The sequence below is a fragment of the Melanerpes formicivorus genome, unplaced genomic scaffold, assembly GCF_026170545.1.
Source record: "Melanerpes formicivorus ecotype bairdi unplaced genomic scaffold, bMelFor1.0.p_v2 SCAF_4, whole genome shotgun sequence".
Classification (NCBI taxonomy): Eukaryota; Metazoa; Chordata; class Aves; order Piciformes; family Picidae; genus Melanerpes; species Melanerpes formicivorus.
In genome coordinates, this window is record NW_027142356.1 from 34664064 (window position 1) to 34684694 (window position 20631).

General features: G+C 46.1%; 2 protein-coding genes across 3 annotated transcripts in view; both read right to left on the reverse strand.

Moving 5' to 3' along the window:
- Positions 1-4796, reverse strand: part of LOC137440881 (amyloid beta precursor protein binding family B member 2-like) — a 36879-nt gene extending 32083 nt beyond the window's left edge. The window contains exon 1 of one of the 2 annotated variants that reach the window (XM_068137612.1): positions 4718-4796. The gene's annotated coding sequence lies outside the window, so the exon portion shown is untranslated. Of the gene's footprint in view, positions 1-4455; positions 4531-4717 lie in introns of those variants that run through there. The other variant, XM_068137609.1, reaches the window with a different exon arrangement.
- The window catches only part of LOC137440954 (amyloid beta precursor protein binding family B member 2-like), a 227163-nt gene that overhangs the window by 20268 nt on the left and 186264 nt on the right, over positions 1-20631 (reverse strand). The window contains exon 10 of the mRNA XM_068137760.1: positions 1892-1950. Coding sequence (XP_067993861.1) covers positions 1892-1950 — 59 coding nt within the window. The remainder of the gene's footprint in view (positions 1-1891; positions 1951-20631) is intronic.

Here is a 20631-nt window from a genome sequence, read left to right on the forward strand (position 1 = left end):
CAGCAGCTCTGACCATGTCTGTTCCCAAGAGATAAGAACCAGATGAAATGTCTTTGCTTTTTAATGACTGACTTGATTAAAAATAATGATGCATGGTACGAGCCTTTTGTCTTTGTTACAGCTTTAAGTACTTGCCCAAGCAAACCCTCTGAGGCACAGAAGAGGTCCTACTCTGGTTTCTGATTTGTAATTATGAAGTCTAAGAAGCATTTAACGAAGCAAAATGTTTATGGAATGGGTACTTGCACCTCAACAACATAACATGAACAAATAAAGAGCCTTCATTTTGGTGCACCAGGAAGCCTCTCTCTTGCTTAGACAATAAGGATGCCCTTCACTTGCCTATGCTGCTTTCACTGAAAGGAAATAGTCCTTAAGCTTTTGGTCTTCCAACAAGTCTTGGAAGTCTTGTTGGTCTTCCAACAAGTCTTCCACCAGACTGGCCTTGAGTTTCTGGGTCCCTGCCACCACCAGGACAGAGCCTGAGTGGAAGCTGTGGTGGGTTGAGAATTTCCCCCCAACATCAAATTTGCCAGACCATCTCATTTGGAAGCAAATGAAAGCTGTATTTACAAGCAAAACTACAATCCACAGCGGAGTGCAATGAATATGTACAAATGCACAATATTTATAGGTATTTTGATCTATATGAGGCTGAGGGAGCTGGGGCTGCTTAGCCTGGAGAAGAGGAGACTCAGCGGTGACCTTATTGCTCTCTACAACTACCTGAAGGGGGGTTGTAGACAGGCAGAGGTTGGTCTCTTCTCCCAGGCAGCCAGCACCAGAACAAGAGGACACAGTCTCAGGCTGCACCAGGGGAGGTTCAGGCTGGAGGTCAGGAGGAAGTTTTACACAGAGAGAGTGATTGCCCACTGGAATGGGCTGCCCAGGGAGGTGGTGGAGTCACCATCACTGGAGGTGTTCAGGAAGAGACTTGACAGGGTGCTTGGCTGAATGGGTTAGTTGATTAGGTGGTGTTGGATGATAGGTTGGATGCGATGATCTTGAAGGTCTCTTCCAACCTGGTCTGGTCTGGTCTGGTCTGGTCTGGTCTGGTCTATTCTATTCTATTCTATTCTATTCTATTCTATTCTATTCTATTCTATTCTATTCACAATTAATAAACAGCAGAAGAACCACCCCCTGGCCAAGGACCAGGGGAAGCTACTATTTTCTCATCTTCTCCCTCCCTGCCTCCTCCTCGCCCCCTGGTACAACAAAGAGACAAGAGAAAGGAGCAGAGAAGTTAAACTTAACCAAAACAATGAAGCCAAGACCAAGCAGAAGCAAGTTAGTATCTCCCAGCCTGAGGAAGTAAGAAGAGAAATTGTTTACATCACTAGCTTAAGTCTTAGTGTTATCTTTCTGATCATTACTAGCTTAAATCTGTTTAGAACTCTCACTGTTTTCCTTTCTATGTCCAATAGTGATTTATCTACATTTGACTGCTTTCTGTTCAAGACCTATGAACACTTTACAAAAGCATAGCCTAAAACTACCCACAGAAGCACACCTTAACACTTTCTGCAGCAATCCCCTGTTCACTGGAGGCCAGATTGTGCCATCAATTTTTAAGCAATTCTCCACCAGTAGCAAAAAGGACTGCTGCTTAAAAAATTGATGGCTTGATCTAGCCTTCTGTTGCTTATCATATATTATGAAGGCTACCATAATCTAGTTGGAATGCTATTATACAAATAAAACCAAACCTTGAGCCTGACACATTGTATGAATTCACATTTTGTAAAGACTAAACCGTGTCCTTGAGACCACAGCCTTTGGGAAGTCCCGCTGAAAATCCAGGTGCCAGACATCACACTGGTATCTGACAGGCAAGCTGCTGCCTTGTCATTCCTCAAGTTCTCTCCATGAATAAGCAACCTCAGCTCACCTCACGATTTCTTCAGGGTTTCCCTCATCTGCACACACTGAATGAGAATGGCTGAAGACCTGAGATGAAAGAGTGGGTGCACCTACAGCTCCCTGAAGCACACAGCTACCCCAGGCCATGCCCTCTCTGGATGTAAGTCAGAGGCATCTTTCATAACCCAGTGCAGACTGTTCCCCTCTCCTTAGGAAATGTTAAGTTTGGGATGTTAAGGCAAACAAACACATTTCTGGAAGCAGGAGAAGAACTTCATTGGAGGTGTTTAGGAGGAGACTTGATAGGGTGCTTGGTTGCATGGTTTAGTTGATTAGGTGGTGTTGGACAATGGGTTGGATGCAATGATCTCGAAGGTCTCTTCCAACCTGGTCTGGTCTATCCTATCCTATCCTATCCTATCCTATCCTATCCTATCCTATCCTATCCTATCCTATCCTATCCTATCCTATCCTATCCTATCCTATCCTATCCTATCCTATCCTATCCTATCCTATCCTGTCCTATCCTGTCCTGTCCTATCCTGTCCTGTCCTGTCCTGTCCTGTCCTGTCCTGTCCTGTCCTAACTTTGAATGGGAGGCCATCTTTTCCTCAGGTCACTAGACTAGATCACTAGATCCATCTTGGATGGATCAGCTGGATGTGAGGTTTTCTGTTGCCATTGTTTTCAGGAGTTCTTACATTCAGCCATGAAGATATTTACAATTTGGAAACTTCTTAAAACATACACAGCAGGCTTTAATATCATCTCAAAATACTACAACAACAGGTGAGGATGTGGTTTTCTTTGGCAGATTCCAACCCAAACTCAGGGGCAGCCAATGATTTCCTAACAGAAGAAAAGGAAACCAAATGCTTCTTTGCTGACTTGATTTACAATTGTTACATTTCAGTTTTTGACCTGGATTAACTTCAGGCAGAGAATGAGGTTATTTTAGCCTACCTCAAACTACACTGGAGCCAAGTCTGTACTCTAACACAAATTAAAGCCACACAGAGCAGTTGAATCAACTCTGGAACTCTAATATCCTCTGGATCAGAATTTTGGTCCCCAGTAACAAGAGTTTTACTTCACATCACAAAGCAGAGAAAACTCCAAATGGCAAACCAGAAAGCCTTGCTCAGCAGGATACCAAACAAACTGTAACCAAACAAAAGACATCATGGACCTTCTACAGACACCTTATTCACCTAAAATACTAATGGACACAGTTTGATTCTCATCTGTATTCCAACTGGTGGGTGTTCACAGTATCCTCAGAGATAGGGTTGTTTATTAACATACATCCACTGCTGGAGAAGGGTAAAATTAACCTGTACTTTAAAGAACATAGTAAAATTCTAACTGCTATCACATAATAAAACCTCATCTCTTTCTCTCTTTTAACTCCCTGTCAAAATAAACAAGTGAGTTTCCACTGAGAAATGCCCCAGGGCTAAATAATATCCTCTTCCTCACCCGTAAGTTGTTATAATTACATTAACTGCAAGGCAACAGCTACAGAAACATAATTAAAGCCATAGTTTTAAGAGATGAAACACTTCATGCATTTCCCTGCTAGAGATCCAAGATTCAGCAATGTTTAATATCCTTTAAGAAAGCAAAAATTACTGCACAGAACAGGGAGAGCAGTGAGGTCCCATAACATGTGGGGAACCTAATTTAAGTGTGGAGCTGCTGAGTTTAAAGACAAAGATGAATGTGCTTGCCTCTCTCCCCTCCTTTCTGCACCCAGAATAATGAGGATTCAAAGCTATATATCAATTAACAAATCAATGCCATTTCTCCTGCTGCCAATCCTCTATGAATACAGAGAGGATTGAGCAAGTACAGAGACTTTGAGGCAGTATATTGCATTTAAATCATGAAGTTTCCTCTGCTGTCTAAAGAGCCATCAACCATTTCACTTCAACTAAATATCTATCTATCTATCTATCTATCTATCTATCTATCTATCTATCTATCTATCTATCTATCTATCTATCTATCTATCTATCTAATCTACCTATCTATCTATCTATCTATCTATCTATCTATCTATTTATCTATCTATCTATCTATCTATCTATCTATCTATCTATCTATCTATCTATCTTTAACATGTATATATCCCAACACAAGGCATAATACTTCTGTCTTTAAACACAGTTACTTCTTTTGGAGCTCTACAAAGATTTAATTTCCACAACCACCACCTCCACTGTCAGTTCTGGGTGGAAAGAAGAAAGCCCAGGGTAGCTAGCTAGAAGTTAGCTGGGAATGACACACAAACAATTGTACAGGCACTGTGTAACACAGGGAGGTTTCTTCTCTTCAGTAAGTGAGGTTTCTGCTGTTTTGTAAGCACAGCATCTTTCTGTTCATCAGCACAGCATTACTAGTAAAAACAATTCATGGTCATCCTCTACAGAATCAGGCTGGTCAAAATGCAGACCGTTTAGGAATGTGTAATTCCAAGCTGAACACAGTTCCCCAACCCTATTCATCATCAGAATCCATCAGTTAGCTTACTGCTCAAGTGAGCAACATCAGAAGGGATAAAGGAGAGGGAGAAGAGCATCAAATACTTACCGCCCAGCACACAGTCCAGCATTTCTGCTACACTGCTCTCCTGGAGGTTGTTAAGTGTCAGCTCTTGGAGAAAAGAAATCTGACTTGTCTTTGTCACCCTCGGAGCCGTAATTTGCCTTGCAGGCATGCACACAGAAGCTTTAAACTAATGGACCGGAGCTTTGAAAACACAGCTCAACACAAAGGCTGCTCCTAACGTGAGACCGTTGCCTAGGGGGCTGGCTGAGGTTGTTTTTTTCTTGTCACTTCCCAAGTTTCTTACCTTTCTGTTGCAGCGAACAGGAACTGAATGCCAAGCCCGTTACACACAAACACCCAGCTCAAGCTTTGCCCGGTCCCCGTCTTCGTTAGTGTGTATCTAGGCACCAGCTGATGCGGAGCGCACTCGATGCAGCCCTGTACTCACTCGTACTTCAGCGGTGGGGGCCGAACACCCCCGAGAACAGCAGCTCATTCATTTTGCATCGAGTTGAAGCACATCCTGCCAGCTCCCACTCCCCTCACGGACTGTGCAGGCTGGTGTTTGCGGGCTCCAGCTGTGAGGAGTGGGTACTGCTCCCCGGAAGGCACCGCTCCATCAGGGGTGTGTCTTTGCCTCCTTTCCCATCCTTGCGCGCTCTGCCCCGCACAAGAGGTCCCTCTCCTCCCCCTGGAGCCAATCTTCGCTGCTACGCCCTGGGTTTCTAGCCTGTAAACTTCCAAGATTAATCTGCTGTGACAGAAGCAATCTTTCATGGAAAGCTGAAGCGCACAGGGAGTCTTCCCCTCCCGGCTTTCCCAAAGCAGTGCAAAGCTTTCGCAGCGTGACTCTGAACTGAACGCAACAGAGGAAGAAAGGCTCTTTAAAAGGCAGCGAGGATTTAGAGCCAAGCCCACGGATTCAGACAGAAGTACAACTGCCTTGACTTCAATGAAATTATACCTGCTTATGCTACAAGTGAGATTTATCCCTGAGCCGTAAAAACAAACACACCAAATGATTTGATTTTCCAGAACTGACACATGCAATAACAAGGAATCTAATTTACAGGTGCTGCTTGCACTGGAGGTGACAGCAAACACGATGCTCCTGGGGCTCTGGTTCTTACTCGGCAGAACTCCCCCTCAAACGTGCTCAACCAGCAATAAAAAGCCACTTCCCCAGGGGCTGCACTCAAAACGTGGCAGGGCTTAAATCCCATCCACCCACATCCTTGCACATCTCTCCTCCTGGATGCAGGGGAGGACCGGGAGGGGGCAAACTCCAAACAAGGAACAACTGCAGCGGCATGAGGACACAGGTCACCACCCTGCATGTCACCCTTCTCCATCCAAAGGACTCACTCCTCACGGAATCACACTGCAGATGTCCAGCATCCAGCCTCTTAAACTAGCTGAGCTCAACTTGAGTGAAAGGAGGGGACAGACTGTGCTCACGGGTAGCTCCACTACCAGATCTGAGGGGGTGAAAAGCCTTTAACAACAGTTTGCTGGCAGTCACTACTAGCCACGCAGATGCACTGGGAGCAGGATGTTTGTTCACTGCCTAAATATATCCTGAGAGTCTAGTGAGGTTTCTTCTTATCTTCCTATGTATCATCAACAAGGTTTGGCAGGAGCACACTCAAGCAACAACCTGTGCCATCCTGAGAGCTTTCCACTCATTTCCACCGGAGTAACAGACTGGAATTTAATAAACAAATCTGTTGATGCTGCCTAAGAAAAGAACAGATCCAAGACTTTCTTTGATGGATGAGCTGGATGCCCAATGCTAACACAAATTCAAGGCCATGTTTGCACTGAAGCAAACAAGTTTCTGAAAGTCTTGCTACAAGTGTGGAGCTCACTTAGTATCATAGTATCATAGCATCAGTCAGGGTTGGAAGGGACCACAAGGATCATCTAGTTCCAACCCCCCTGCCATGGGCAGGGACACCCCACACTACATCAGGCTGGCCAGAGCCTCATCCAGCCTGGGCTTAAACACCTCCAGGGATGGGGCCTCAACCACCTCCCTGGACAACCCATTCCAGGGCTTCACCACTCTCATGGGGAAGAACTTCCTCCTCACATCCAGCCTGAATCTCTCCACCTCCAGCTTCATTCCATTCCCCCTAGTCCTATCACTACCTGAAATCCTGACTACCTGAGATCCTGAATGATCAGAGAGCTGGAGCACCTCCCCTGTGGGGACAGGCTGAGTGGGAGCTGTTCAGCCTGGAGGAAAGGCAGCTCCAGGGAGACCTTGTAGTGGCCCTCCAAGTACCTGAAAGGGGACTACAAAAAAAAGCTGGGGAAGAACTTTTTACAAGGGTTTGGACCAACAGGATGAGAGGAAATGGATTGAAGCTTGAAGAGGGCAAATTTAGACTGGAGATTAGGAAGAAATTCTTCCCAGTGAGGGTGGTGAGACACTGGAACAGGTTGCCCATGGAGGTTGTGGATGCCCACTCCCTGGAGGTGTTGAAGGCCAGGCTGGACAAGGCCTTGAGCAAGCTGGTGTAGTGGAAGGAGTATTGGAACTAGATGATCTTCATCACCTGATATCCTGAGAAGTCCCTCCCCAGCCTTCCTGTAGGCCCCCTTCAGATACTGGAAGGCCACAATGAGGTCACCTTGGAGCCTTCTCTTCTCCAGACTGAAGGGGAAGGAAAGGGGAATTCTATGGGCAAGCAAAACAGCACCAGAAACTGGGTACAGGCTGTAAGATCCCCATGTGCTGCATCTTAAATCCAGGTTCCAAATGTGTTCAACACAAGTTGCTTAAACTTGCAAATGAAGGCAGGATTAATCTGATAACTATGACAGCTCCTCTCCCTGTTGCTGTTCTCTTGTTTCATTCCCAGTAAGCAGCATACAACAGGACATGGTAGGCTTCCAGCTGGCTGCGACAGCGCTTGTGAGAACAATGTCACACTCTGACTTAAAAGGATTCTAAGGACAAAAGCCAAACTTTGCTGCTTCTAATATGCTGGAACAGTTTCTGGGAGAGAGCTACTCTTTTCCTGAACCTCACTTCAGTACAAGGAAAGAGATTCAGCAGAACTTTGGAAACCTGTAAAAATAAGTAGCATTAGAACTCTGTCCCAGGCTTTGAGGTTTTTGCTGGCTGTCCAGTAAATGAACTGGGACTGAATTCTACTCCTCTGGTGGGTGTGATATTTTGCTAGGGGCCACAGGCAGCACTTAACTGCCTGTGCAGTAACAACATGGCTAGACAGAAACATTCTGCCTCTTACCCAGCACAAGCATTTCAGCTTCCCCTGCCCTTCCCTCACGCTTTCTGCTCCCCTAACTTTGTGGCTTCCAGTTGCTGTCTATGGTAAGGGCAACAGATCTACCTCTGCCAGCAGCAAGAGGAAAGTCTCCCAGTGCTTGGCCAGCAGGCAGTTTCTGAAGAGGGAGAACAATTTGGGCCCAATGTGTTCCCATTTGTGCATACACCATTTGTAGTATCATAGTATCACTCAGGGTTGGAAGGGACCACAAGGATCATCCAGTTCCAACCCCCCTGCCATGGGCAGGGACACCCCACACTAGATCAGGCTGGCCACAGCCTCAGTAATAACCACAATCAGTAATAATCACAACTCAGTAGTCATCACAACCATGCCTTGTGTTCTGTTGTTCTGGAAGAACTTAGCTTTACCAATCCCCTCTCTCACCCAAAAATATGAAAGCTAACATGAATTTAAAATGCTAGGTATAGGCTCTGGGGGGTGGTGCTGTCTGATTTCTGTACTTAAGAGTTTACTTGGCCAAATATTCTGAAAGTTAAAGGTGAAACTCACAGAAGTCTTTCATGAGCTGTGTTTTAATGACTAATCATCAATAACTTCAGTTTTGAGACCACTCATAGAAGCTGCAGGACTTGGCACTGGCTGCTGGGTTTGGCTGCCAGGCCCCGCCAGCAATGACTGCTGCCATGAGTAAACTCCCAGAGCACAGACACTGCACCAGTCCCTTTTCCCACTGCCAGCCAGCCCCTTGAGCTTGCAGCCAGCTCACCAGACAGGAGGGACCTTTGTACTGCAATTTACCTGTGGGCTGCAAAAGAAAGGAGCTAAGGAGCTTGCAGCAAGCAATGGTTCAAATTCAGACTGACTAAAACATCACAAGCAACTGTCACCCTGGCAAGGTGAAAACTACCCAAGAGAGCTCTCAGCTCACAATGACCCAACAGATTCAACTCCTGCATTACCAAAAGTGCCAAATTCTAGGCAGCTGGGGTGTTTTGGGGCACACCTGGTGTATCAATACAACATGTGTTGTCCCAGCCTCTCCCAGCAACCATATGCTGCCCTCTCAGGGGTCCTCAGCTGGGTTATAGAACAGAACAGAACAGAACAGAACAGAACAGAACAGAACAGAACAAGAACTAGAATTAGAATTAGAATTAGAATTAGAATTAGAATAGACCAGACCAGGTTGGAAAAGACCTTCAAGATTATCAAGTCAAATCCATCACCCAACACCATCTAATCAACTAAACCATGGCACCAAGTACCTCATCCAGTCTCTTCTTAAATTCCTCCAGTGATGTGACTCCACCACCTCCCTGGGCAGCACATTCCAATGGCCAATCTCTCTTTCTGGGAAGAACTTCCTCCTAACATCCAGCCTAAACCTCCCCTGGCACAGCTTGAGACTCTGACCCCAGCCTGTAGCACTGCATGGGGTTGTTGTGACCAACGTGTAGAACCCAGCACTTAGATGTGTTGAATCTCATGCCCTTGGACTCTGCCCATCTGTCCAGCCTGTCAAGGTCCCTCTGCAGAGCTCTCCTACCCTCTAACAGATCAACACCTGCCCCAAGCTGCTGTGCTCCTCACTGGAGATAAGTTCAGCCAAGCTCATCACCAGGGAGTGGATACCTAACACGGTAAAGAATCTGGGCTGATCTCCACACACTCAGCAGTGATGATGTCCCAGTGTCCTGGTTAGACTGCCAGTGAACAGCAGGGCAGCCAAGTAAATGAAATTAGTCTCTACTCCAAGCACTGGGGAGGGATGGTGTTCTCCCCAAACTGATCAAATATTCACATGCACAGCAAAAAGCTGTTTACCTCTGAGCAAAACACCAACTATCCCATCACACACTGCCCTGCTAACACCAGCACAGCTGGGGCTTAGACTGAAGGAACAGTCTGCTGAGATCCTAATGCTCACCCTGAGCATGTGCAAGGACTGGAGCACATACAGAAAAAAAATGGGGCAAAAAGAAAATGAGGTTATCACCAAGGAACCTGAATTGAGTCTCAGTTTGAAACAACAATAATGATATTGTGGCAACGTTAACATTGTGAGGCCAAGAGTGTGTTTGTGTGGGTGGAGAGGTAGCTGGCCCTAGCAGCTCCATTCACACTGCTGCCTCACACCTTCTGACCTGCAGACTTGCAGTTCAGCACTTGAGATAAAAGCAGAAGCAGGTTTGCATCCCAGCTCATGCACCTGCAGCACTCCAAACTCTGTTCCTGCCCTCCCATCATTGTGGTCATTTACTTACATTATAAATTATCAAGCAGCCACAGCAGTGCCAAATCTGCTATCTCATCTGAAATCTCTTATTATCTTCAAAAAGAGAGGGGAGAAGGTATGGGATGAGTGAGGAAACATTTCCCAAAGCTTAAACCCAGGATTGAGACAGGTATATGAGACTCTCCACACACACCATAAAACAAGTTTCCAGCACCCATGGATGGATGAAGAAAGTTTGAGATACCACTTTGAACCCTAAAGGCTCAGAAGTGACAAAATGAACAATCCATTTATGAATACCTGGATTGGCAATATCCCAGAAGAGCTCTGTTTGTTTGTTTGAGCTGAGCTTAGCTCTTGGAGCCAGGCATGTACTTCATAAATGAATTGCAGGAGCAATTGCTTGGTTTGCTTTGTCTAATTCACCTCATTATGTTCCTGATGGTAGCTGAGCCAAAGCAGAGATGAAAAGTAATTTTCCTATTAAAATGCACACAGTGTCCACCCTGAACCAAAGCAAGAATCTTCCTTAGTGCCTCTGTTTTCTTGTGGCTGTGGGTACTGTTCATCTTAAATGCTTATCTGAATTGTTGGAGAAACACATGCAAAGGTATTTAGATTCTTCAGACATCACCAAAAGGAACAGGCTGAAAAGAAACTTATCAATGAAGAAAGATTGATGATCATAGTATCACAGTATCAGTCAGGGTTGGAAGGGACCACAAGGATCAGCTAGTTCCAACCCCATGGCAGGGACACCCCACACTAGATCAGGCTGGCCAGAGCCTCATCCAGCCTGGGCTTAAGCACCTCCAGGGATGGCACCCCAACCACCTCCCTGCACAACCCATTCCAGGGCTTCACCACTCTCATGGGGAAGAACCTCCTCCTCACATCCAGCCTGATCCACAGCTACAAAGCAAAAGCAATTCAATATACCCTCAGCAATGTGAATGGCAGCTGGGATCAGCTTGCCTGAAGAAGGACCTTCACAGCTAGGAAATTGTCTGCAGTTGCAGAGGACAGGTCATCATGACCCAGGCTGCAACCTTCCAGCCTGAGCTACTGAGAAGTCAGGCTCCTAAGTAATCTATAGTTCCACATTCTGCAGCTACTTTACAACTGCAGCATCACCCCAAACACCACCACATGTCAGTAAAAGCCACCCAGAAGACAGGTTCTTGGCTGAACACCACAGACCATGGCCCCTTTCCCCGGTGGAGCTAATGTTAGGAAACAAGCCAACACACCATTCTCAGAATTAAAAGCCTGAAATGAAAATGCTTTCTACATGTCTGTAATGGTTAAGACAGTGTATGCTAGAATTTACATAGAGATGGGACTGCATATAAATATTTGAATTGCAGTCAGCCAGTAGGAAAGAGGAAAAAGCATCCTAAGGCAGATGTGGTATTTAAATAATTGAGTTGCTGGGTCAACAGCAAGAGCATCCTTTTATACTTTAAAGGCACACTGCAAATTATTAGACCAGTGCAGCTCAGGCAAGTGCAGGCACAGGCAGACTGTGCTTGCACAGAGACAAAGAACAGAATCTGGGCCTTATTTTGCTAGATCATATACCAAACTCCAGAAGACCTTCAGTAGTCTACAAATACATAGGCATGTCACAAATTCTGTTGACACCCAGCACAACACTGCTGCAAAGGTGAGAATCACAGAATCAGAGAATCACCAAGGTTGGAAGAGACCTCAAAGATCATCAAGTCCAACCTGTCACCCAATACCTCATGACTAAACCATGGCACCAAGTGCCACGTCCAATCTCCTCTTGAACACCTCCAGGGATGGTGACTTCACCACCTCCCTGGGCAGCACATTCCAATGGCTAACAACTCTCTCAGTGAAGAACTTTCTCCTCACCTCCAGCCTAAACTTCCCCTGGTGCAGCTTGAGGCTGTGTCCTCTTGTACTGCTGCTGGTTGCTAGAGAGAAGAGACCAACTCCCTCCTGTCTACAACCTCCCTTCAGGTAGTTGTAGAGAGCAATGAGGTCTCCCCTGAGCCTCCTCTCCTCTAAGCTAAACAATCCCAGCTCCCTCAGCCTCTCCTCACAGGGCTGTGCTCAAGGCCTCTCCCCAGCCTTGTTGCCCTTCTCTGGACACATTCAAGTGTCTTGATGTCCTTCTTAAACTGAGGGGCCCAGAACTGGACACAGGACTCAAGGTGTAGTCTCACCAGTGCAGAGTACAGGGACACAATGACTTCCCTGCTCCTGCTGGCCATGTAAGTGGCTATAAACATTTACACAGCAGGGGCATACACAAACATCCTGCCTTGCTCTAACCTACCAGGACACTATAGCATCATAGAATGTTAGGGGTTGGAAGGGACCTCTGGAGACCGAGTCCAACCCCTCTGCCACAGCAGGATCACCTAGAGTAGGTCACCAGGAATGTGTCCAGGCAGGTTTTCAATGTCTCAAGAGGAGACTCCACAACCTCTCTGGGCAGCCTGTTCCAGTGTTTTGTCACCTTTCCAAGCCAACTGGAGTTGACTCAAGGCACCAGCCTTTCTTTTACCCCCTTCATCTTCAACAGCAATGAAGTTAGACTCTTGGTTAACACATCTCTCATTATATGGTGGTTCCTTTTAACCCCTAACATTCCCTGATTCTTTGATTTGTTGTTAGCACAGCCCCTGCTGAGAGGAAAAAAAGGATTGTGTATGCACCCAAACACAGGGCCAGGCAAAGTAAGTAAGGCAAATTCAAACCATCTTTCATCATCACTTAAGACCAAAGCTTCTAACGTGGTGTTGAAAACAAGGAGGGTTACAGAGAGCCTGGGAGTGAGAGGTTTTCTCTTCACAGCTACAGAGCTGGAGAGCAGCTGCTCTGTGCATCACCTGCATCACAGTTTTGCCAGACTTAAAGCAGCAGCTAAATACAGGAATCCAGTGAGGTCTGTGGTGACAGGTTGGACTCGATGATCTTTGAGGTCTCTTCCAACCTTTGTGATACTGTGATAAAGCCATTCTATAACAAAATACTTAGAGAGGGTTCTGTTGAAGGTGAGAAAGCATTCACTGCCATGCTCAAGTGGCCAGCAGAACAAGGCACACATCTGAAATGGTTGTCTGGTTGTTTTTCCTAATGAGTGGGGAAGCCTCCTACCACTTTCTCCACTTATTTACAAGCAAATGCCTCAGCACCACCCTGAACTCTCCTTCACAGGCTTTTCTGTTCTGTACCCCTCTCCCACAGAAATCCTTACAGTTCTCCTCTTCTTCCAATTCCCTTGATCCCTGAAACTTCTCTGCACTTGTGCTAATCTCCTGCTACTATGCTTCTCAGCTGCTGTTCTTGCGTTTAAGCTCCTCAAAGCTTACCAAATCCCCAGAGCTCCACAGACACATTTTCTCTCTAAGCATATCTTTTTCTTTCAGCTGCCATCAAAGGAGGAATCCAACATTTGTAAGCACCTCATCTGCTCACAATTGTCATCTATCATACTGAAAAATCCCTCACTGTCACATCAGGTTATCAGCTGGACCTGGTGATCCTGAGGGTCTTTTCCAACCTGAATGTTTCTGTGATTCTGTTTCATTGGTGACATTAAGCAGAAAGGACAGAGGGATGTTGCCCTGATGCAGCCCAAGCCACTATTGATATAAAAGATGCATAGAATAGAATTAGAATAGAATAGAATTAACCAGGTTGGAAAAGACCTTTGAGATCATCGAGTCCAACCTATCACCCAACACCATCTAATCAACTAAACCATAGCACCAAGCACCCCATCCAGCCTCAAACACCTCCAGTGATGGTGACTCCACTACCTCCCTGGGCAGCCCATTCCAATGGGCAATCTCTTTTTCTATGAAGAATTTCTTCCTAACATCCAGCCTAAACCTCCCCTGGTGCAGCTTGAGACTGCCTCCTCTAATAGGTGTGGTGCTGAGGGGCCATGGTTTAGCACCAGACTTGGTAGAGTTAGACAATGATTGGACTTGATGATCTTAAAGGTCTTCTCCAACCAAAACAACTGTATGATTCACTGGTGCAAAACTCTGGGTGCTTATTTCAACTTACTGTGCCTGTTCAGTGCATCTTCAGCCAGTCTTTCCATGCTGAATCCCCAAACTAAACCTCACCAGTTTCATCAGTCCAAGGGAGAATGCACACTTAGAGCTCTCTGCACCTACTTCACTACATCTGCTTGCAAACTCATTAATTCTGTAAGCTTGACTGGGTTTCCCCTTTCACTGCTGTATTGTTTCATTACCTCCTCCCAGAACAAGCTGCACTTGCAAACAAGCAATGCCAGGGCTTAGGGATTTAAATGGGAAGCTTTGTATAAATGATCACCTAAACCATTTCTTGGTGAGAAGGGAAAATGCTGCCAAAATATACAGAAAAGGATATTTAGATGCAGTTGGCTCAGTGAAAAGGAGAAAAGCAAGAGACTGTTCCTGTGTTTAGGCTTCTTAAGGCTTACCAAATATCTATAGCTCCATGGCCAAATTTTCCCTAAGCATATATTTTTCTCTCAGCTGCCATAGAAGTGTGAAAAAAAACCCCAGAAACCAGCTAAGAATGTGGGTCAGAAGAGCCAGCAAAACCTTCCTCCCTCACCTATGCCCTACTTGAATGATTCCTCAGGGTGTGTTTCGTCCTTATTCCAAGGTTATGGGGACAGAGGGGAATAGGCAGCATTGATTAAAGATGTCTCAGAGTTTGAAGGCTTCAGCCTGGAATTACATGTCCTTTGATGGGTGTTACCTTGCCAGCAGAGCAGGTGTGAAAATCATCTCAGGTTTAATTTATTTTCTGCTTTCCTTGCCCATGTCTCTTTAACACAGAAGAGAACCTTTGTTATTATCTTATAGAGCTTGATAAGCTTCTCTCATGGAACTGGAGAAAGGCTCAGAGCACATTCAATCATCACCTCAAAGGGAAGGCAATCCAGGAAGAGCTTAAACACCTCCCTGAAGGATGCAGCTATAAGCCACACTGCATCACTGATGCCTGGTGTGTTATTTGCACACAAAACATTTGCTGCAAAGAAGAATGATAAATTACAGCTCCAACAGGCTATCCTACCCATGCTCAACTGGTATTTATTGTCCCTATTTCTATTAGCTTTTGTCTCATTAAGGCCAGGCAGCCCTCCTAAAATCTCATGTCCAAATGACAGACATGCACTGGAGCTCAAGCCAGGTAAGATCTAAGTCCACAGTCACTGCTAGGAAATAGAGATCATAACCCCATGAGACAGGCACTCAGCGTGCAGCAGGACTTCCACACTCCCCACTCACCCCTCTTCTGTCCTCTACCAAACCAGTTCTCATTCAGATATGCCCCTGCCCCTCTTAGCTTGACAGACTCTAAACTAAACAGAAAACATTTAACCTGCTGTAGCATTGTTGCTCAAATGAAAATTTCCATGCCAGGATGCCTGGAGAAAGGTTCCCAAGTCTGTATTTAGACACTGGGTTTTCAAAGACACCGAACACACAGAGAGCAAACTAAAGCCAGTCAACAACAGTGCAGGTGTTGAACACCTCTGCAACCAGGCCATATTTATTTAGCTGCTGAAACAGCAAGATAGGTGCTATTTTTAATTCCCTGCATCCTGAGGCATCTGAGCCACCTCTTTACAGAATTTCCTCCTTTTTTTCCCCCAGATTTGTCCCATTTTCTCACTTGCCTCACCCCAACAGTTTTCCCTGCTCTTGACCTGCCAGCTCCTGAGATAAGAGAGCTCAGGTAATTTATGTTTGGTTGTTAGGACTTTCTCCTCTTTCAGTCTTACTGTGTTATGTCCATCTGACTTGTGGTGTCTATGCATTTAGCTGTCTGCTCTCCCTTTCTGAGACACCTTTGGTGCATGCATTGCCCTACTTTCTCCAAGCCAATTGTCCTCTCTGCCTTTTCCTCTTTTTGATTTCCAGCCTCCTTTTGTTCCCTGAAGTCTAAGCAGCAGAAGCACAGCTGCAGTTCAAAAGGAGCAGATGAAGAGATCTTCAGCAGCACCATCTGATAAAATGAGCATTATTAGTGCAGAGGGAGTGCAATGCTTGCACCCTGTCTAGTCAGAGAGCTTACGATTAGAAACCCTTCACACCAGAGAATCTGCTGCTCCATTGCATTGCTGCACCAAGAGCAACCATGCTCCCTCCTCACTCTGCCAGGAAAACACACAAACCAGAGAAAGCAATCCTGCACTGTGTGGTGGCAAAGCTGCTGGATGAACAAAGACACATGCTACACATCCACACTGTTCACTAACCACTTCACAACTCACCCCCCTCAAAGCTGTCTTCTGAACCCACCTACAGCCTTCCTGCCCAGCATACCACTGAATCTTTCAGCTGGAATATACTGTTGTGGTAGGGAGACACCAGGAGAGAGGAAACTCTGGTCTTTCAGGCCATTAAAGTCCTGTAGAGGTTATAAAAGTTGAGGTGGGCTTTGGACTAGAGAAAGAGCAATGAAGATAAAGGAGATTCAGGGAAATGTGTTAAGGGAGACTCCTTGACACAATTGATGGGCCATTACCTTCTCTCTCTGCTCAGAAAGCAAAGGGCATGCACCAGCAGTCAAGAAGGGGAGACAAAACCCAACCAGAGGAATGATTAATGCACAACCCAACCTGGGGAATGATTAATGCACAGTCCTGCAGCTTGCAAGTGAAAAGAACAAACCTTTTGTAGCTTCACTAAGCTAACATTTTCCAACATACTTTTCAAGCCCAGAAAAAACCCTCAACAACCAACCCCACGTCATGGGTGGCTTGTTAGGAAGCAAACACAGCACTGACACCTATTCCCTGATACAACTGTGAAACCACAAATCCTCTGTGGGACAATGGCCTTACTGATCTTGAAAACAAACTAATCAAGTGTAAGGACTTGTTTACAAATAAAACTAACTGAATCACCGTGGCTCTGTTTCCAGTACAGCAGGAGGGCACGACTGCACAGGGTACAGTGGCTTTCACTTTGAAAAGCCACAGGATATCACCTGAGCAACCAGAGCTGCCAAAAGGCTGGGCAGATACAGTAGATTTGTTGGACATTTATGCCCATATATATACACCCCAAACACAGGAGGTCAGAGTCTAGACCCACACATACTTATAGACATCTAGGGATCAGGCCTAGCCAGCATGGATTTAGGAAGGGCAGGTCCTGCCTGACCAACCTGATCTCCTTCTATGAGCAGGTGACTGCCTGGTGGATGTGGGGAGGCCTGTGGATGTAGTCTACCTGGAGCTCAGCAAGGCCTTTGACACCGTCCCCCATAGCAAACTCCTAGCCAAGCTGTCAGCCCATGGCTTGGACAGGAGGACACTGCAATGGGCTAGGAACTGGCTGGAGGGCTAAGCCCAGAGAGTGGTGGTGAATGGTGCCACATCCAGCTGGCAGCCAGTCACCAGTGGAGTCCCCAGGCATCAGTGCTGGGCCCCATGCTCTTTAACATCTTTATTGATGATCTGGATGAGGGCATTGAGTCCATCATCAGTAAATTTGCTGATGACACCAAGCTGGGGGCAGGAGTTGATCTGCTGGAGGGTAGAGAGGCTCTGCAGAGAGACCTCGACAGGCTGGACAGATGGGCAGAGTCCAAGGGCATGAGATTGAAGTGCCGGGTTCTGCACACTGGCCACAACAACCCCATGCAGAGCTACAGGCTGGGGTCAGAGTGGCTGGAGAGCAGCCAGGCAGAGAGGGACCTGGGGGTGCTGGTTGATGGTAGGCTGAACATGAGCCTGCAGTGTGCCCAGGCAGCCAAGAGGGCCAATGGCATCCTGGCCTGCATCAGGAACAGTGTGGCCAGCAGGAGCAGGGAGGTCATTCTGCCCCTGTACACTGCACTGGGTAGGCTGCACCTCGAGTCCTGTGTCCAGTTCTGGGCCCCTCAGTTTAGGAAGGAGGTTGACTTGCTGGAACGAGTCCAGAGAAGGGCAACAAAGTTGGTGAGGGGCTTGGAACACAAGCCCTATGAGGAGAGGCTGAGGGAGCTGGGATTGCTTAGCCTGGAGGAGACTCAGGGGTGACCTTATCACTCTCTACAACTACCTGAAGGGAGGTTGTAGACAGGCGGATGATGGTCTCTTCTCCCAGGCAGCCAGTACCAGAACAAGAGGACACAGTCTCAGGCTGCGCCAGGGGAGGTTCAGGTTGGATGTTAGGAAGAAGTTCTATACAGAGAGAGTGATTGCCCATTGGAATGGGCTGCCTGGGGAGGTGGTGGAGTCGCCGTCATTGGAGGTGTTCAGGAGGAGACTTGATGGGGTGCTTGGTGCCATGGGTTAGCTGTTTGGGTGGGTTGGATTGGTTGATGGGTTGGACACAATGATCTTGAAGGTCTCTTCCAACCTGGTTTGGTTTATTCTAAATACAGGTTTATTCTAAACATGCCTAGCACCCCTCTGTGGGATCCTGCTTTTGCTCACCACTTCACGTTCCAGCCTTTCTTAAGCCCAGACATACTCTCCTAAGTGAAAACACAGGATGCTACCTTTTAGAACACAAAATCACCACACAGTCTAAGGCAACAAAATGAAGAAGCCTTTGCTTACTACAGAACTGTTCCAAAAAGAGGCTCTAGAGGTCAGAGGAACAGTGTAATGTATGGAGCAAGTGATTACAGCTTCCCAGATGTTTCTTCCCGAGGTGAGTTAGCAGAGACATCTTCAGATTAAACTTTCATCAGCAGATCCTGTATTTCATCAATCTTTCATTACAGCATAGCTTAGAAAAGCATCTGGTCAGGTGTTATTAGAAAACCTCTTCATCTTCCAAAGCAAAATCAACCCCAAATAAATGACTACAAGTGGAACAGTTAATGTTCTGCAGGCCCTCCTTATTGTGAGGTTTAAATAGCTCAAAAGAGAGGAAAATATGCATTTTATACAGCATTTTAAAACTGAAACTCTGCCTTCCCTAGCTAATCCAACACACTTCATTATACAGGCTCAGGGATCAGAAGATAAAAAGGAGCAGATTTAGATTGGATGTTAGGAACAAGTTCTTTACCATGAGGGTGGTGGAACACTGGATCAGGCTGCCCAGGGAGGTGGTTGGGGCCCCATCCCTGAAGACATTCAATGTGAGGCTGGACAGGGCTCTGGGCAGCCTGATGTAGTTGAGCATGCCCCTGTGTAGTGCAGAAGAGGTTGGACTGGATGACCTTCAGAGGTCCCTTCCAACCTAGACCATTCTATATAGCTAATTAAGAACATTCACATGAATGACTTCTGGAAGAGGTTCATCTCAGAAACTGGGATTTTATCAGCTTCCTGATGGTGGCAAAGTCATAGCTGGGAAAGTTCCTTTTGCAGCTCGTGAATAGTTTTGGTCTTTCTCACCCATCCCCAAAAGGGAGTTTCAACAGAATGAGCCCAAGGACTGCATGCCTTTGTATACACAAAAAAGAGATGCAGTAGCTCAACAATAAAGGGACTTTTTATAAGGGCTTATAGAATAGAATAGCCTTAACCAGGTTGGAAAAGACCTTCAAGATCATTGCGTCCAACCTATCATCCAACACCACCTAATCAACTAAACAAAGTGCCTCATCCAGTCTCTTCCTAAACACCTCCAGTGATGGTGACTCCACCACCTCCCAGGGCAGCATCTTCCAAAGGGCAATCACTCTCTCTATGAAGAATTTCTTCCTAACATCCAGCCTGAACCTCCCCTGGTGCAACTTGAGACTGTGTCCTCTTGTTCTGGTGCTGGTTGCCTGGGAGAAGAGACCAACCTCTGCCTGTCTACAACCTCCCTTCAGGTAGTTGTAGATAGCAGTAAGGTCTGCCCTGAAGCTCCTGTTCTCCAGGCTAAGCAACCCCAGCTCACTCAGCCTCTCTTCATAGGGCTTGTGTTCCATAGAATGAATACGATAGGATAGGATAGGATAGGATAGGATAGGATAGGATAGGATAGGATAGGATAGGATAGGATAGGATAGGATAGGATAGGATAGGATAGGATAGGATAGGATAAATAGAATAGAATAGAATAGAATAGAATAGAATAGAATAGAATAGAATAGACCAGGTTGGAAAAGACCTTGGAGATCACGTTTCTTGAAAGAACTGCAAATGCTTAAAAAAGAAAAGAAAAGAAAATTCATGAAAAGCAAAGCTGGTTTCCTTTACTCTGTAAAGCTGCACCACATTTAGGTGCCCTGAAGATGCTCTATTTATTTCCTTGCCCAAAGCACGCTGCCACCAAATCTGACTTGAAGGGAAACGTGCGCTGCAGTCATTTTCCGAGGCAAAGCGCTGCCATGGTTTATTCATAAGAAGTTAAAACCTTTTTACTCTCCACCATTTCAAACTGGATTTCTGCCTCTTAGATCTCTCAGAAATCTGCACCAATGGAAGCATGAAAGCCATGAAAAATCAGCCATTTAGAGAAGCAAAATAAAAGAGAAAAAAAGAAACATTAGGAAGGTGGAATTGGGTCACCTTTCCTTTTGGAAATTTAAGTGGAGATTATCAGAAGCTTTGGGGAGGGATTAAAGTTTCCAAAAAAATCTTTTCCTGGGAAGAGTTTTCAGGGCTGTAATGACACTTCCCATCAACAGTCAGGCACAGGCAAACACAACCCCTGCTGCTGCTCCTGCAATAACAAAGCACGGACACAAAAGTAGCAGCGCCTTAGTGTTTGTCAACCCTTACTACCTGTGTGACAGGGTATGTGCAGTGCAAAGGCCCTGCAATTACTGAATGGCAATGGTGAGAGGAGA